At 35.4% G+C, this 19,691-nt stretch overlaps 1 protein-coding gene and 1 pseudogene across 2 annotated transcripts; one reads left to right on the top strand and one right to left on the bottom strand.

Annotated features, from left to right (window-relative positions):
* Positions 1 to 299: 299 nt before the first annotated feature.
* On the bottom strand, positions 300 to 4,844 carry LOC306865309 (stomatin-like; the record flags this gene model as incomplete). Its single annotated transcript, XM_079409858.1, has 7 exons — positions 300 to 488; positions 3,413 to 3,547; positions 3,843 to 4,046; positions 4,150 to 4,232; positions 4,332 to 4,401; positions 4,526 to 4,632; positions 4,748 to 4,844. The coding sequence occupies 7 exons, from the start codon at positions 4,842 to 4,844 to the stop codon at positions 300 to 302; spliced, it is 885 nt and encodes a 294-aa protein (XP_079265984.1).
* A 2,342-nt stretch (positions 4,845 to 7,186) lies between these two features.
* On the top strand, positions 7,187 to 18,531 carry LOC306865024 (multidrug resistance-associated protein 1-like; annotated as a pseudogene). The gene is made up of 18 exons: positions 7,187 to 7,475; positions 7,613 to 7,678; positions 9,683 to 9,820; positions 10,264 to 10,410; positions 10,524 to 10,602; positions 10,693 to 10,732; positions 11,481 to 11,515; positions 11,899 to 12,120; positions 12,193 to 12,337; positions 12,549 to 12,704; positions 12,830 to 13,020; positions 13,733 to 13,853; positions 13,932 to 14,040; positions 14,248 to 14,372; positions 14,857 to 15,015; positions 15,271 to 15,437; positions 16,868 to 17,062; positions 17,162 to 18,531. The product of its transcript is annotated as a multidrug resistance-associated protein 1-like (transcript).
* Positions 18,532 to 19,691: the final 1,160 nt, after the last annotated feature.

The raw sequence follows: 19,691 nt of genomic DNA, 5'->3' as shown, positions 1-19,691 counted from the left end.
AGGCATACACAATGAGATTTAAATCCATTTTATTCTTATGCTTAAAAGATTAGTTAAATGCATACAAAATAATTCAAGCAGATCAGATCAGAGTAGAATATAGCTTAGCCACATTATTCGATCATTTAATCGTGTAATACAAAAGAACATTTTGAACAATTCATTTTTAAATATGTAAGAAACAATGCAAAGTGCAAAATATCTGTAATATAACCAGAATATGTTTGCTTATATTGAAGTCAAAGAGAAACAATGTACTGTACAGTGATCTTTGAACATTGGATAATTCCTATATAAGGTCACCTTTTCATGAAATTAGAGATGAAGTCAATAGGAAGAGGAAAGACAATAGTTGAGTTCCTTTCTGAGGCAATCTCAGTCAGCGTCTGCATATAGCGCAGCTGAAGCGCAGACGGAGACTCTGACATCACGTTTGCTGCCTCCTTCAGCGCATGAGAGGCTTTCAGTTCTCCCTCTGCTGCGATCACCTGTTCATGATAGATTAGAACACACTTAAATATGTTCATTTTACAAAGGCAACACTTCAGTGGTCAAGCACTTTACCATGAATTCATTCTTCATATAAACACAATAGAAATAATGGCCTCTGGCATACACCTTTAATTACTCGGAAATTTCCATTGAACAAATCCAGTTTGTTTTTCTGCTGTACTGTGCCATAGTGTGAGGACATAAAGACTCAGGTTTCCAGTCAACAATATGACTCACATTATTGTAGTGTTTATTGAGAGAGATCCTGCTGTATTTTAAGGGGAGGTCAGGTTAGCATCACTGAACTATTGTGTATGGATGGATGTTTAAATTCATTTAAAAAAAAAAAAAAAACAGATGAATGGTGGATGAATAAACAATGTATGACACTTTTCTTTCATGTAGATTGATATATATAATTAAGTTCATATGTTTACATAACTAAAGATATAATGATAAATTAGAGATGATGATAACAAAAAAAGAGAATATAAGTATATTAGTGTCATGAAGAAGCTGCATAATAGATATTTTAATATATTTCCCAAAAATGAAAAATACTAATTATTTACAGTATATGTATACATATATGTATATGTACATGTATGTATATGTATATGTGTGTGTGTGTGTGTGTATGTATATTGATATATATATATATATATATATATATATATATATATATATATATATAATTATAGATATTAACATATATTTCTCAAGAAAGAAAAAAATTATTTACACGCACACACATATACATACACACACACACACATATATTAGTGCTGTCAATCGATTAAAAAAATTAACTAATTAATCACAATTTTTTCCTGAAATTAATCGCGATTAATCCCACCTAACATTAAACTTTTTAAATCTACTTTTATATTGCAATAACTTCACATTTAATCTTCAAATTAATGTAGAAACAACATAAAGACGGTATATTTTTAATATTTGATTAATGGCATCTTTTTAATGAATGAAGGCCAGTATCACTGACACCAATATTGATGTCTCTATAAAATAATTATTTTTTCCCTGATATTTAACCATTGACTATTGCCATTCAACATTACAGTATAATTGAGAGCCATCAATTTTAATATTTATTAGACTTTAATAAAAATAACTTCTAATTTAAGTGAACTTTAAACAATTTTCTCATAAACACAGTATAACCAATGTCATATTTAGCTACCTTTGCCCTTCAGCAAGTAGGAAATATACAGAAATTGAATAAAGTTATCAAACACTAAATTCTAAATTAAATACAGATGAGTCCTTAAAGCTATAAAGTTATTGATTTCCTTATTTTTTTTATTTTTTGTTCTTTGATGAACAGACATCACAGCAGCTGGGTTAATAGGTTATTTTGGCTGCTTTTTCTTTAAGAGCTGCCGAGGCGGATCTGACACGCATCGTGTTTTCTCTCTTTACACTCACTTTACATTTTCTGACCCACTTCAGGTCTTAAAGTCTCTATTAATGATCTGACGAGTGTGTTAGATGAGTGAGAAAGTGCAAGACAGTTTTGAAAACCATTTCAGAGGCATGTTCTTAAATGTGACTCATATATTTCACGCAAGCACAGTTTTAAGGCAGTTTTAATCACCTTCATGACTTAACTGACCACGACATTGCATGCACATCGTTTCTTTCGCGATATGAAATGATAAAGGCTACAGCGTGCGGCAGCGCCTTTGTTCAGTACCACTGCTCGAATTGAAGGGGGGCTGGGGGGATCCGGGACCCCCCATAAGGCATTAGGGACCCCCCATAAGAAGTAAAAAATAGACTTAGGGGGGTCCCTCAGACATTTTTACTTGGAGTAAGCCATTTAAAAGAAGAATAGTAGCTTATCTCTCTTTGTTATGCAACATTAAATAGTATATAGTTATGCATATTATGATCAAATATATTGTTTATTTTGTATAAATTGTATATTGCGAGACTAACCCCCACCAAAAAAAAAAAAAAGTCTGATGGTGGGGACCCCCCATAAGACTTGATTCAATTCGAGCACTGTTCAGTACAGTACAGTTTCCGCGCTCCTTTGACTCACGCCTGACGCTAAAGTGAAGTTGAAGCACGCGTCTGAAACATCTCCTATTTGAAATGCTCATAAAGACGTTCTGTGACTAAATTAGCAAGAAAAAAGAGACAGAGGCAGCAGTTGTGAGTGGGGTGGCCAACACTAGCCCCGCCCCTGTGTTAACGCCGTTAAATATTTTTAACGCGTTAAACTGAAAAAATTAATCACCTGCGTTAACGCGCTAATTTTGACAGCACTAATATATATATATATATATATATATATATATATATATATATATATATATATATATATATATATATATATGTTTTAATGAATTTAATGTAATTTACATTATATATAATTTAAATTACACAAATTAAATTAATGTAACTACTATATTACATTTAATTAATTTATGAATTCTAATTATATTTATATTACAATCATATAGAAATATAAATCAATTAATTATATGTAACCACACACACACACACACACACACAGAGATATATCCACAAGATAAAATGACTACATTTACAGTCACAAAATATATACATATATTGCTGATTCTGTAAGAGGTATCTAAATATATTGTAAGTGGTCAGTCATCACAAATAGCAATAAAATGAGGCTAATGTCTTGACCTACAAATGCTTTACTGGTCTGTAGGTCTTGTTTTGGAGATTGATTGGCTTAAGGGGGTTACAGTTCATTTACACTTCTGTCCGTATGTGAGGGGCTGCAGGTGTTCATCCACCAGTCAGAGCACAGAACACAAAGCTGCAAAGCTGATAAGACTAAACTTGGCAGGCTCGTATAGCACAGACAGTACAGCATGTGTTTGTGAAGCATGTAACAATCTTTCAGTGCTCAGACACCCACCTTGGCTCTGGCTTCTCTGGTGGCCTCGGCCTCAGCTGCCATGGCTCTCTGCAAAGTGGTGGGCAGTTTGACGTCTTTAAGCTCGACGCGTTCCACTTTGATACCCCAGTTCTTGGATGCAGCATACAGCACAGCCTGTCAGGCAAAAGATGAAACAATGAACAATTTGTATTTGAGGCATTTATGCTCCTATCCAGACGGAAATGTTGAAATACTCTTAAAAATAAAGATTCTAAAAATAAGGTTTTCACAGTGATGCTATAGATTAGAAGAACCATTTTGAGTTCTCCTAAGAACCTTCTGTGGAATGGAAATATGCCATGGATGTTAAAGGTTCTTCATTGAACAATACATGCCAATAAGGAGGGTTTTGTTTTTAGGAGCAAAACAACTTGAGATTTAGAGTTGTTTTCAGGAAGGGTTATCTTACCTCCATCTGTTCTGACATCTCCTCACGGTCTTTTAAGATGTCTGCCAGACTCTTAGTTCCCAGCATGTTTCGTAATGTAGTCTGTGCAAGCATCTGTGTGGCATGATTAGCATTCTCCACTTTGGTAATAGAGACAGTGGGGTTAAAGACACGATAATAGACCACTGCATCCACCATGATAGTCACGGAGTCTTTGGTCAGCACCTGAGGAGAAAATGCCATACATGTTACATTATAACACAATTTGATATTAAACTCATAATATGTATCAACTGAAAAAATACTACATTTCAAATTAATCACTCACCTCTTGTGGAGGGATGTCAAAAGACACTGTTCTTAAATCAACCTTCATAAATGTGTCCACACATGGAATAATCCAGAACAAACCTTTAAAAACAATCAATAAAAAGAACTGCTAGTTACAACTGAGCTAAGCAAACAATTTTTAACAAATTATTCATGATTTTAAGAATAGTAATTAATAACCTGGTCCTTTAGCACCACCTAGGAGTCGTCCCAATCGGAAAATAACTGCTCTTTCATATTCCTTGACAATCTTTTGACAAAAAGAAACATTCATTAATTTGATGATCTTAATGTTTGTCAAATTTTATTGTTCGATAATAATATTAATAAACTATTTTTTAAGTAGGTTTTACATTAGGTATTTTTTTTTTTACCTTCATGCAAAACCAGACTGAGACAGGAAAAGTAAGAAAGATGAGGAGGAAGGAGAAGAAGGTAAGGAGGTATCCACAGAACCCAGAGCTTCTGGATTGATCACCATCTGATTTAACCCAAAAGCAAGAGGTTAGTCGCAATGGCATCGAAATGATCTGAACAAATATATTATTAAAAAAAAGAAAGAAAGAAAGAAAGAAAGAAATAGAAGCCCGGCAAACCTGACTGGAGTGTGACTTTTGTGTCACTCTCTTCATTTGCTGCAGGTTCAATTTTGTTTCGGGACATCTCTCTCTGAGAAGACAGAGCTATAGACATGGTTAGCAGTTTTTGTTTTCTGCTGGACTGATGAAATATAGTTTCAGTGAGATATTTAAGGTGATTTAAATACATTCTCTTTTTCCATTACCGCCCATTTTCACACACAACACAACATGGAGCTTTGCATGGCATGTCTCTAAGCAACAAAACTGAGCTCATGTTAAACCTGAAAGTCAATTACTCGTTTACTCATTCTTTGAATGAGGCCTTATCATATATCATCATATTTTTGTTTACACATTCCATGAACAACTGTTTTTTTCTTCATGTTCAGATGCATAATATATATATAAATAAACATAATATGAGGCCTAAATTAAATCTTTTTCCTCTTATATCGTATTAATTAATAAAATAATTAGTCCAGTTAATATTCATTCTATGTTAGAACTAGAAAATTTACTTTAAACCTGAAAAAAATAGATTAAGATAAGAATAAGATAAGTATTTTAGTGCCCTGAAATAGCTGCATAATAGATATTTAAATAGATTTCCCAAAAATGAAAAATACAAGTTATATACAGTAATATATAATAAATTATACACACACACACATATATATATAAACCAAGTATATTAAATTAGAAAAAATGCACAACTGACTGGAAAAAGACTGAAAAGGTTTACTCAACAGAATGATTGACAGCTGGGAGACACGCCCACAGCTGACAGCGCTGCTCTCATTGGACATGTGCGCACGCTGCACGCTTCTCTGTTTATGTTCCAGACGCGGTTTAATTCCAGAAAGCGTCCTCTAACTATCCCAAAACATGCCAGAGGATTTTTAAACCTAAATATCATCGACAAGTGTAAATGACGAGAAATTTTGGGTGCTTTATGTGTTTTTCTGTAAGGTGCCTTTGTTCCAGCAGTAACGTTAGATGCAGTCATTTACACGCGGCAAGACATTATATTGTTTTCAGACGCTGCCACCGTTACTGAAATGAGGTAAGCACAACTTTTATTGATCTTTTATTTCACACTGCATGAACTGAATTTCTGTTATTTTTAGACTGTCAAGAGAGCGCCAGCAGTTGAGACTTTCACATAATTGTTTAGTAAAGAATTGATATTTCGCAGTTAAATAAGATTTTAGATACTGTTTTCCTTCAGAAATACACATTTGTTTTTTCTTTTGTATTTCCAAAACAATATTGTTCTGTTTAATCGTTTTTAAATGTATAAATCTATTGATTCACTGTGATATTTAATAAATTTGTGCTCACAGTCAAAAGGGAGTCTTATCCATATGAACCTCTTTTGGATGAACGGGTAAGCCTAAGCCTATAACTGGGGAGGTATTTCATAATGTTATCAACCACAGCAAGCTTTAACAGTTTTTTTTCTTTCTTCTGTTTTCAGGGTGGTTGTAATGGGCCCCAGGGGACCGCTGCAGTTGTCTGACCTTTGCAAGCTGTATAATGAGGAGTCTGTCCACACCTTATTCTCTGTGTTTGAGCACGAATGGGAAAAACAACAGAATTATAATGAGGTAACTGTGAAGGTACAGGGACAAACTCTACTATTGTACTTGTTTTCATTGTGAAAAGCATGCTTTGAATGAGATGTATTGTTAATATTTTATTCATACAGAGGTTGGACTTAGAAGAGGATTCTGGAAGAGAGTCACTGCTGGTCTCCAGAAAAACCAATACTAGTTACTCTCTCCTTTATACAATATGGGTGACATTCTGTCCAGCCTTAGTCAAAGTTGCGCTTCTGAGACTGTCAACTGATATTTTTAGCATTTTAGTTCCTTTGACACTCAGGTATGACTGTGATTCTTAGTTGTGATTTAGTTGTTCAAAAATACAGTTATATTGTCAAATATTATTACAATTTAAAAGAACCGTTTTCTATTTTAATATCACGTTCCAGAAAAATAATTTAAGCACCAATAATTGATAAAATCACCAAATCAGCATATTAGAATTATTTCTGAATGATCATGTGACATTGAAGACTGGAGTATTGGCTGCTGAAATTCTCTGATCTGTTTTTGTACATGTTTTTTAACCTCAGGTGGGTTATCCTGTTCTGTGAGAGGCAGGCTGTGTTTGACTGGGCAGGATACACACATTCTCTGGTGGTGTTGGGAGCAGTTTGCTGCTGTGCTGTTTCTCAGCATCACTTTGAGAAACATAATAGGATCAATGCACAAGCGATTCTAGCTGGCGTCCTCTACAGGAAGGTAAAGGTCTCATTATCTCAGTCAGTATGCTTTCAGTCCAAACAAAAAAAACAGTTTGCAATATTTTTTTTTTCACAAGCGTTTTGTCATGTCACACTGAAAGTATATCCATTTCTTTATATACTGAAAGGATTATTTTCTTTATTCCATGGTTCATGTTCCCTCCATTTCATCCCCCTCCTATACATTTAAGACATTGCCTTTTTCCCATAGTTCTCGACAGCTGTCCAACACCACTCAAGGGACAGATGTATTAAGGGAGTTTGAAAATGTGACACAGCTGGTGGTCACATTAGCTTGAGCATTAGCTGAGAGTCGCTCTCTGTCTGGGTTTACTGTGGATAGAATTGGGCCCAGGTGTTCTAGTGGGGGTGGCATTGCTACTAGTCCTCATCCCTATCAACTCTGCAGTAGAGCGCAAAGCCAAACAGCTTCAGGTTAGTAAGGCCAGGCTACTCAAGAATTCCTTGGGAGTTTGCATGTGTAAAATAAGGGATGAAGCATGTTCAGTGTATATGTTTTGTAAATGCTCTGATGCTGATATGTTTTACAGTCTTTGTTTGTTGTTCCTCAGAGAACTCGGCTGATCATCAGGGAAAGGAGTGAACAACTCATCAATGAAATGTTGCATAAATACCAGGGCCCGTATTCATGAAGAATTTTAATGCAAAAAGTAGCTCCTAGTGACAAAATTCTAAGAAAATTCTTAGAAATGTGAGCGTTTACTCTTAAAATTAAAGAAAAAATCCTAGTAAAGAAAAAAGTAATTCAGAAAGCATCTTAACCCTTAAAAGAGGTCTTAAGGTCAAACTTGTTAGGAGTACGGACGAGGACTTTTAAGGGGCTTAAGAGTTTCTTTAACAGCGGAGAAAATGGACGAAAATGAAGAGGGAGAAGAAATGTGTTGCACACAATGTATGACAGTGAGTTAATAAGACTACACATTAGTTCGTGCAGGGATCATGTTTGTGACTGATCTTATTAAAGACATGCTAACATCTCAGACACCGCGCCGCAGAATTGCCATAGCGCCAGAATTCACTACATTAACATATTTGGCAACTGGAAAAATGCAACTATGCAGCAGTGATGATTTGGGTCTGTTACAGCACTTATTAGGCTTATATGTCTCTGTTCATTTCCTATAAAACACAGTAAATATGCAGGGCCGGCGCCAAGGCGCCTAAACGAGTTACTGTGCCCCCCCACTTTCCATCCTCTCCCCTCCTTGCTGAACGCGATCGATTTTGAAAGCGAAAGTACCGATAAAACAGGGCACATAATGCGATTGCACGCTTTAGCGAGCGTCAGCAACTGCACGAGATCACAGATTGCAGCCCCCCCCCCTCCCCCGACACACACACACACACACACAACGTGATTTGTGCCCCCCCCTAGAAATTTAAATGCCCCCCGATGGAGGTGCCCTGGCGCTGGCTCTGTAAGTATGACAGCATGGTAAATAAAAAATAAAGAATATATATACATATATAATATGTGTGTGTGTGTGTGAGAAAGAGCGAGAGGAAAAATTCCGCCTGTAATTTCAAAGTTAAGGCTTATAATATACCCTACTCTTAAAATTACTCTTTTATTTCCTTCTTGACAACCAACCAATCACAGTCTTCAAAAGATTGTGTCATATATAGCAACGGGGTCAACCCCGCCTCCTCACTAAAATGAAAGTTTTTGTCTTTTCCTTACTCAGAGTTGCTCTCAGATCGGTCACAAATCGCTCTTAAACTAAGACTCCTACGTAAAAGTTTTTAAGCTAAATTAAGAGTTTTCTGAGAGGATTCTTAGAATCTTTATGAATACGGGCCCAGGTCTTTTCTGTTCCTAATCCTCACACGTGATCCTGACATTTATAGTCGTAACTCTCTTGAATTTGTTTCAATCCCAATCAGGGCTGATTCTAGGATTTTCATGAAATATTGCAAGGTTTATTTATGTATGGATATCATTGTTTATTTATTTATTTTTTTAATTCATGTGTCCTCGTAATCTTTAACCAAAAAAATTAACTTCTCCTTGCAACAACATCTGTCTGATGACATGCATCTGCATGAGGACAAAACAATAATTCCTGCCCTTCAGCAACCTGTCACTCACATGAGATAACAGCAATTATTAAACAACAGCAATCCAATCAATTCCCGATGGCCTTTTTTTTCTTGTTTGAGAAGCCATTGTGCTTGGATGTCAGTATAGGGTAGAAAAGGCCGTTTCTACTTGGGTTTTGTAGTGATTTAAAAAAAAAACACACACACACACACAATAGCATCTCTTTGACAGTAATGGTTTTTATTTGAGTAATTTCACATATTGGCTGTCCACATAGAAGGCATTGTTATGAATACTTTATTAAGTGCCTAATTAGAAATCTTAGAAAATTGCTTTATTTTGTATTTGTTCAATTATGAAAATGTTCATGTCTTTTAAATTCCATCATGTTATATTACAGCAAAAACAGAAGTGTCTCATTAAACCATTTGAAACAAATGAAACATTGTCGAAAAATGAAAAATGTAGGGTGTGGACTTGGTTCAGGCCATCAGTTTTTTATGTTTACAGTAAGATCAATAGCATGCATTTAGGTGAATTTCAAGGTGAACCATCCCGACTTTAATCTGTCTTTGTGTAGGCGCTGAAGTTTCTCACTTGGGAGTCTTGGTTCCATCAAAGAGTTACAGAGTCACGGGCCAGGGAGCTGGAGATGCTTAGAGTTCTGAGATATCTGACAGCATTCGCTATGCTCAACTCTATCTGTATGCCTTTCCTGGTGAGTGCTTGATATTCAGGACAAATACCTTTATGAAAAAATTGACACCACGTCACCAGGTTCATCAGCGAGATGGACTGATCACCAGGTTTTTTTTCTAGTGCTACTAGTTATTTTAATATATAATATATTGGTTAGTGTTTAGATATTCCACATCCTTACTAAAATTCAGTTTTTTACTTACTACTGCTAAACTACCCTCTGTGACTTTGACTTCAAATTACCTTGCCTCTTTTCTCCAGATGCACAGGGGCTTACTAAGTAAACAAATCCACAGAGATTAAAACCCAAATCAAAGTCTCGTAGATTGCAACCTGAGGTCAGAACATTTTGGTCCCCATCATTCCACGCTTTCATCAGAATGGACATGACCTGTCACTGGACAGATGAACTTAATATCTTCTTTGACCCATATTTCCCATGCTCTTTAACTTTCTGTGCAGGTTGGTTTCTCTAATATTGGTGTGTTTGTGCTGGTGGATGATGGGAATGTTCTCACTCCGTCTCAGATCTTTACATCCCTCTGTTTCTTCAGATTGCTCCGGCCACCTCTGCTGGAGCTCCCTGGGCTCTGGTGTGTCCTCAAGCAGGTAGCATGCATGTGACATAACATCAAAACAAACTTTATTGAAGATCTTAAATCTACAGTTTCTTAGTATTTTATTAGCATGTTTGTTCAAATGTTTCAGCATAATTTATGCAGGCACAGCAGTCTCTTTGCCATCTGGAGAAGATCTGTCTTACAAAGGACTTGGGCACCACTCAGTTTGTTACTACAAAAGGTAACATCACCATATATAACAGCTCACTGATGCATAGAGAAACAAGGTTTTTTTTTTGGCTGTAAAGTGTTACCTGGTCATGTGTTACAGAAGAGCTTCCATCTGATGGCTTCCAACAGCCATGTGACAGGTAAGTTTGTACTTGTTTATTTGTATTTTAGAACATATTTATTGTTTTATAATGTATTGTAATTAATCTATTGAACACCCTCATGTAAACACTTGGAGTCTGCTAAGACATTTTCATGTTTTAAAGAAGTCTCTTATGCTCAAAACAGTAAACCAATCATATTATGAAATAATATTATAATTTAAAATAACTGTTTTCAATTTCAGTATATTTTCAAAATATAATTTATTTCTGTGATGAAATGTGAAATTTCAGCCAATATAATAGAAATACAAATGTTTGTGTGCATGTTACGTTATCCTCTGACATTTGATTAGGCAGAGTCCAGAATATTGGGTAAAGCACAGTGCATGACCTGACCCGTCGGTCTTTTAAGAGGTGCATTTAAGAGCATTAGCGGTGCTTCTGATTTTAATATCTTTCTGATCCCCCTGAGAGAATGTATCATGCTTTTCTTACACTGTGTTCTATGTACTAGAGGGGCCTTTGTGGTTTAGTCATGAAGGTTAGTGCAGGTTAAGAAAGGATGATGCACAGAATCACAGGGATTGCTGGTCACAGGAAGTTGGGAACCTGTATAATCTCATGGGAAAGACCCAACAGGGCTGCCGACATTTTCTTTTTATCCCACATTAATGGGCTGTTGTTTCTCCAACCTGCTTGTTCTTCTGATGCTTACGCTGCAGTTTTACCTCAAGTACACTGTATCTTTATAGTCTAAATATTTTTGATGTATTGATTTTTACAGGTATAAAGATAAGCACTGTCATTCTGATGAGAAAAGTGATCACTACCCCAAAAAGTATGTACCAAAAATTATTTTAACTGATTTTAAATTATTATAACTTTAAAAATATATAAAAAATTTATTCATCTCCTTAAGTGTGTGTGTGTGTGTGTGTGTGTGTGTGTGTGTGTGTGTGTGAATGTATATGTGTATATATATATGCATACACACACACACACACATATATATTCAAAATTACAATTGTCATCATTTAATCACCCTTTTCTTTCAAAATCTTTAAGAATAATAAATGTCTGAGCTGCTCTTTCCTAAGAATAAATAACCTTTTGAAACAGTTTATTTTTAAGTGAACTACCCCTTTACCTAAAGAGGTTCTTTTTGCTGTGAATTGTGTAATGATGTGGTTTTGTAATTTTAGGGCAGTGGAAAGGCCTTCAGGCTGTATTTGAGGGCTTTCGGCTGACACTGGGTGTCAGTTTCCTAGCTTGTCTACCTGTGTGTGTGTGTGCTGTTAGTTTGGCAAAAGATGGCATCCTGAGTGTGTGGACGGTTGAAGCCAAGGAAGTTCATGGCCTGGAAGGGTGGGGAGAGCTCAGAAACTCTCGACTGTCTGCGTACGCACTGCTCGGACTCCTGCAAGGTTGTCAACCTGTGACTTCTTATTTGAGAATGTGTTTTTGTTTTTGTTAACTCGTATGCTTTTGTATTGCAGCCTTCCTTGTGTGCCGTGTCGCCTATTGTCTGACCTGCGCTGGGCTTCTCATACACTGCACTCAAATCTTCTTTCAGATGTTCTTCACATGCCTGTTCATTCCCAGAAAACTGACATGAGATGGCTACTGCAAGCATTCACTCAGGTGAGTTTTGTCCTCCAGGAGGCGGTGTGGAGCAGAGTTCAAAACAAGTGAACTGAAAAACGGCCTGTTTGACTCCCACACATCACTGTTGTGCCCTTGAGGAAGTATATATTATATAACCGATACAAGAAAATATGATAGGAAAACCAAGATAGATCTTCCTTAATCCCCTTTTAACAAAACCAAATATTGTAATCTCATGTTGGATTAGGATATGCAGGTGATTGATGAAGAACTGCCCAAACATTTGCAAAGCTGGTTAAAGAGTCTTTTGGACATATTGAGCACCATCACTCTGATCAGCTTCATCACGCCGCTTTTCAGCCTAGCTGTCTGCCCGCTGATAATACTCTTCCTCCGTATTCAGTTACGTCAGTTTTCCCAGAATATATTGACCTGAAGGTTTACACATATGCACATCACCATTTAACATCAAGAAGTATTTACAAATGGTTATTATGCAGGTATTAACATTTCTTTTTCTTCTTTCAGTCACACTTTTCATCAGCCCACAGTCATATCAGACACATGGAGGAAAACCCAGCTGCTTCTTTGGAGTGTGTGACACAGTGTGTTGAAGCTCCACTTTCTGGGCCAAAACATAGGGAGGTGTGTCTGACACACTGCCTCCAAGCCTAAAATCAAAACCTGCTGGTCAAGTACAACAAAATCCACACAGAAAGGTTAAAAAAGGTTTTTATATACATTTTGTTTATGCTTGTAGTCTATGAAAGATTCAGAGAGGTCCACTTGTTGTGAATTAGCTGATTAAAAAAAACATTAACTTTTTCAGTTGTTTCACTTCAGTATCGTAACTCCCAAAGTATTTGTGTGTGTGCGCGTGTGCTATATATATATATATATATATATATATATATATACACACACTGTATAGCTTTTGGAACGGTTCTGCAATCTGTCTTTAATGCAAAGTATCTTTATAAAAGGCTGATTTTCTGATTTCTGTTGGTTTGTACACAAATTTTTGGTAGCAAAAATTTGGTTGCTGAGAACAGGATAAGACATTTGGCTTTATAGGTGCCCTGCAAGTTTATTTTTGGCCTGCCACCTGAAAAAGCTTGAGAACTACAGTACCCTAGGGGGCGCCATTAGAGTGTAATACACATCTGTGACTTATTATAATATTGCTTTTGCAACTGTTTTTTATTGAGTTGTCTTGTATTTTCAAGCCAATAAAAATAATTTTAATTTTTTTTTTATAAAAAATATATTATATTATACTATAAACATACACCGTATAAGATATTATTTGATATTATATATTATAGGATATATTATATTATAAATATACACTGTAAACATCTACTAAACATGTCACATTTATTGCAACATATACAGCAGCTTTGATTAATGTCATTTATGACCTGTGTGCAGTCGGGCTGCGTTGTGGTTAGATGGCATTGTTGGGATTGTGCTGTTTCTGGTCAGTCTGATTCTGCTGGAGACCGAACCTGACTCTGGGCTTGTGGTTCTGGCATTGATCTGTGCCTTCAGTGTAAGTCCATCTGTTCTGATACCTAACCTAAGTTTTGTTTAATTAATTCATAATGATTATGAAAACATTTTGTTACAGATTAAAGAAGCTCTTCACAGTTACCCTCAGGCTGTCTCTGATATCAACATGGACATGCTGAGCATGCAAAACCTGTGTGAATTTGCCAAAGTGGAGAAGGAGGTACAGGGTAACATAATACTTACTTAACAAGTAAATACTTCTCTTTGTGCTTGCCGGCTCACATCACTCCACACCTAACCCTACATAGTCAAATTCATTGTGTACTAAATTCCAAAGAGGATGCCTTGTCACCTCTGAGTGTCACTGGATGTCATTTCCTCTCCATGGAAGTGGACTGAGCCAACTGCCCCATTTTACCTTAGGCAACATGGAGAAACTCCACCCAATGCCTGGCCCCAGCATGGAGAGGTGAAGTTCAGGAACTATGAGTCCGAAGCCTCCTCTAATGGCACACCAGCTCTTAGAGGAATTCATCTCACCATTCTAAAAGGGGAAAAGGTACTTTGAATATTAATTTGTTTGTTTGTTTTCTTGCCAAAGATTTACATACTGAAAATAATTAATGAATTAGTCATTTTATTTATTTATTTATTTATTTATTTATAAGCCTAAAACTTCCATACTGATAATAAATAAGTTAATGAATCTATTTATATTAATATTAAATTTCTTTGTTTATTTATTAATTTATAAGCCTAAGTAAATTAATTACTAATTAATATCAATATTAATTGTATTTATAAGCCTAAGATTTTTATACTGATAATAATCAGTATCAATATGTAATTTATTTATTTTTATTATTAATTATTAATGTTCATCTCAAATGTAAAAATAAATAAATCATACTATATTAATTATTCGTTTATAATTAACTTATTTAAAATACACTGATTATACTTAACGTATTTATTTTATTTTCCCACTGAATATATCAGTATTTAAATCTCAGGGTGGTTTTTGTTTGTTTGCCTGTGTATAGATTGGGGTCGTAAGCAGGGGGAAGACAGGCACCGATGGTTTGGTTAGCAGTCTGTTCCGGTCAGTGGAGGCCAGGAGCGGCGCTGTGCTGATTGACGATGTAAACATCGTCTGCATGGGTCTACATGACCTTCGTAGCCGTCTGTAAATAATTTCTCAGGTTAGTCAAACAATTTTATATATGCATACAAGAGAATGATGTTGATCTAGCTCGATCCAGCCACAGCAAAACCGACCAAAGACTGGAGGCGAAGGAGGGTTGACAGGTAACAGAACTATTTCACTGGGTGTGGTAGAAGGAACGCTCTCCAATATTGTGTGTAATGTAAAACTAGCTTTACCCAGGCTCCGCCAGTAACGAGCATTATCCAGTTATTGTAGTCACTAATGAGTTATGGTGTCCCGTGTGTTACAGGTTCCCGTGCTGTTCTATGGTCCCCTGAGGGCTAACCTGAACCCGTTCACTCAGCATACTGACGCACAGGTGTGGTTAGCTCTGGAGCTCTGCCATCTGAAGGAGCGTGTTCGACTATTGCCTGCTCAGCTGCTACACCCTGTACAGAGGACGTCCCTCACTTTCAGGTGTGTGGGAATCAAATCTTTGGATGCCTCGGGCCAGTTTTGCATGTTTATATTCAAAGTATTACATCGTACTAGAATATAGTTGATCTTCGTACAGTTATATAAATGGCTGATGTAGAAATTATAGTAGCGTATTGCAGAGATATTCAACTCCGGGTCTAGGCGGTCTTTTTTTTATATTTTTTTATTTACTTAATCATAACATAAATTTTATATAAAATTTCATGCAAACGTGCATTATAAATCGTATATAATGCAAACGTGCATTATAAATCGTATATAATGCAAACGTGCATTATAAATCGTCAAGTTGGGTACCATAATATTTTGTAAAAGTAAGAAATAATACAGCCCCAATAGCCAAAAAAATTATGCAAGACAGGAGCTTTGTCTAATATAAAGTCAATATAATAGAATACACAATATAAAATATAAAGTTGGGTCCCGCCTGTGTCATGCCCTCGTCGATTAGTATATAAAATACATAAAAATAAATATATTTATTTTTTAGAAAAAATTATACATTAAATAAAACATTTAATTAATACTTTCAAAAGACAGGATCACAAATAACTGAAAAAAAATTACAAGAAGTTTCTTATTTGATTATAAAATAAATCAAGTTCAATTAAGTGAAATTTGCAGACTGGACAAACAGATGTTCAGAGTTTCTTTATTTCATACCCGTAGGTAAAATAGGTTTCAATGAATAAGTTCAGGCACTTTCTCACAGATATAATAAATAATACAATACAGAAAACCACACTATAAGACATCGTTACACAATAAAACATAAATACCACCCCCTAGATCATCTTATTACTGTTTATGTGATTAATCACTGCTGGAACAAAGCTATTCTTGTATCGTTTTGTTGTGCAATGCGGTGCTCAGATGTACTTGAGCTGATTCATTGTTTCCCACTATTTGATTTTAAGGCTGCTTATTTTGTGTCAAGTCCTGGTCAATTAATAAACAAGTAAATAAAAATGTATTCAATTGGGAAAAAAAAGTGAAATATTAAATAATCTGTTAAATATACAATATTTTATTTACCACTTTTATACAAATAAAAATTAATAAAATATTTAATAAATTCAAAAAACTTGATTTGTTTCTCATTTGATTATTACAAATTGTATTTAAAAGTTCTAAGTAAATTTTGCAGACTGGACAAACATAAATAATTTAGCAAATTCATTGTTTCCCACAATTGGTTATGAAGGCTGCTTATTTTGCATGTAGGAAGAACTGCAGCGTGAAATGATTCACGTGCCGGCTGGAATCAATCATGAGTCCAGTTCTGGACCGTGGCTCTGTTTTATTACCTCATGAAACAATATGGCTTTCTCTATGGCAACCTTTATGTACTGACGCAACAAACAAGTGGTTGTTATGGGTTAAATATTTCTGTTTTTGTGTTGTGAAAGCTTTGGCCAGAGGAGGCTGCTCTGTTTGGCCAGAGCCCTGCTTGCAAGGGTCAGAATCCTGCTTGTGGAAGAGGCCCTTCCTTGTGTGGACCTAGAAACGGAGGACCTGGTCCGACAGTTGATCCACACAGAGTTTAAAGACAGCACTGTACTGTGGCTCACTCAGAACCCCCTCACTGTCATGCACACTAACAGGTCAGGAGCAACAATCCTTTATATAACAAGTGACTCATCCTGTCATTATATGTCAAGTATTCCAGTAAGGTATTTTATGACCTGTTGTTACTCCTTCAGGGTGCTGGTTTTGAATAAGGGACAAGCTGTGAACTTTGACGCCCCTTCCACTCTCCTCCAGCAGGGGTCTCTGTTCAGTCAATGAGACGGGACCTGCTCTTACATCTAATTATTATTCTATTATCATTTACTAATTTCTTGTTGAACAAATGTTTAAGATATTTATTTCACATCATACATTAGGTTCTCTAAAGCACAGTTTATTCACACATTAATTAATGAAGGTTTTGGACAGATTATACTGAATAAATGGTTAAATAAAAAAGTGAGAAGTGGAACACAAACAGATTTTGAAATATTCTAGCAAATTGTGGGGGTTATTTTAAATGTATTTTCCTTTTTATATTTTATAATTTATTAATAATTTAATTTGATGATATGATTTTAGTAAAATTTCTATTAATTTAATAATATTTTTGTCACTTAGTTAAAATAAGTAGTAATAAAAAATAGTTTGTCATGCATAAGCACACAAACATGCCAGTTTACAACCTTTACAAACTTGAGTTACAAGATACCTTATATATCTGTGCTGTTTAATTAGGGCTGTCTGTTTTGACTGAATCGCTTTTCTTTCAGATCAGAGTTTGATATGTTTGACACTTTTGATACTCTTTTGCTAGTGTTTTACAAGTAGAATATGCATATGGAAAGTACACCTGCAATATAATAAATAATAAGAAGCAAGCAGCAGGTCTTCCCTTCTAAGGGCTGTTGGTGGTTATGCACAGCGGCCGTTTGAGCTGTTTGTTGACACATTCTCATCTTCTCCAATTCCTTTGCTGTTATTGTCAGTTAATTACATGTTACATTGCAATAAGGAGCCGTTTTTTTCACAACAGTTTTCCACATTGTAACTGTCTCCACATCTTTCCTCAAGTCATTTCAGGATGTTTGGATGACAGATAAAAAAACACTTGTAAAATCTATCACCTTGACCATAGTTTTAGTTTTGTTGTTATATTTGTTTAAGGCATATTACAACTTGTATGGAAATTTCTGAATAAAAAAATATAAAAGGAATATATATTTGTTTTTTTAAAATATATTACATATGCTGCTCTCATTATAGCTACATTATAACTGGGTTTCCCTAGTATTACATTGTCTTTTGTTCACTTTTGTTTGATCTAAGTCTTTTCCAGTTTCTCTGCACATATAAAATATGTTTTTGGTTCTAGAAGTAAAAATAGAACAGCCCAAAGTCAGTTATTGCCTCAGCAGCCATATCTGAAGCAACTGCAAACTACATGCACTTGTGAAAAATTGGTTGCGACACAAACCTTTCATTTGACCTATATATAATCCCACTCCACAGCTTCCACCCTCCATCTGAACTCCTCTTCAGATAGCAGATATTGACTGATTTTCTGAGCAGCAGTGCAGATATGAAGGTGGCGATTGCAGTCTTGTGTCTGATGTGGCTGTGCTCGTGTGAGAGTGTAACACTGGGTCGCTGTGATGTTGTCCGTATCTTCAAGCAAGCGGGACTAGATGGCTTTGAGGGATTCTCGCTTGGCAACTGTGGGTACTTTATTTGTAATTTCAATACTGACTTGCAATGTTTAGCATATCTGAACTGGTCATAATATATTTTATTCCCTTTGGTTTTGAACTTAATTTCAACAGATGTGTGCACGGCCTACTGGGAAAGCAGGTATAAGACCCAAAGAGTGCGTTCAGCTGATACCGGGAAAGACTATGGGATCTTCCAGATAAACAGTTTCAAATGGTGCAATGACGGCACTCCAGGTGGAAAGAACAAGTGCAACATTCCCTGTTCAGGTACTTTATTACCTTTAAATGGATTTCATGTGACCAAAAAACATACTGAACTCTATTTGTATTAAAGTGGACTAGGCCTAGTAGTTAAAAATGGACAAAAATGATTTGGATGTTGCTGCCTATAATTTTTTAAAACATACAGTGGGGGTCTGAAAAATCTGATTCAAAATTGTATTTATAAATGTACATTTAAGTTTTAGAATAAAAAAAAAGTGAAAATAAATTGTATTGTATAAATATTTGTTTCAGATGTTATTCTCACCAAAAAATTGGTGTAGAAACTTCACTCAGAAATTGCTAGCAAATTTCACTAATAATTAAAAGGAACATAAAATATTTAAGCAGAAAGATTAAAATAGTTTTTTCTTGTAAAATAATTGTTGGTAATCCTTGAGAAATCTTTTTCTTTTTTTTCTACTAAATATTATTTACATATAGTAACTTTCACAAGTGTTATGCTGAGTATATAGTTTATAATGTGAAAAAATGTGCACAAAAAAATCAGGAACAAAGTAAATTGGACTTTTTGATTCCACTATCTGTGCTTTTAAAGTTTGATATTATATTTTTGTTTATACATGTTTCCCATCGATTCCCATAGATTTGCTTCAGGATGACCTGAAAGCTTCAGTTGAATGTGCAAAGCTCATTGTGAAAACCGAAGGACTGAAATCATGGCAAGTATTCATTGCATATATCCTTGGGCACAAATGACAAAGCTTATTTGTCACATTAACAAAGGTTG

This window comes from Barbus barbus, assembly GCF_936440315.1.
Source record: "Barbus barbus genome assembly, chromosome: 46".
Lineage (NCBI taxonomy): Eukaryota > Metazoa > Chordata > Actinopteri > Cypriniformes > Cyprinidae > Barbus > Barbus barbus.
The sequence above is the reverse complement of the archived record's forward strand: the minus strand, read 5'-3'. Positions and strand labels throughout refer to the sequence as shown.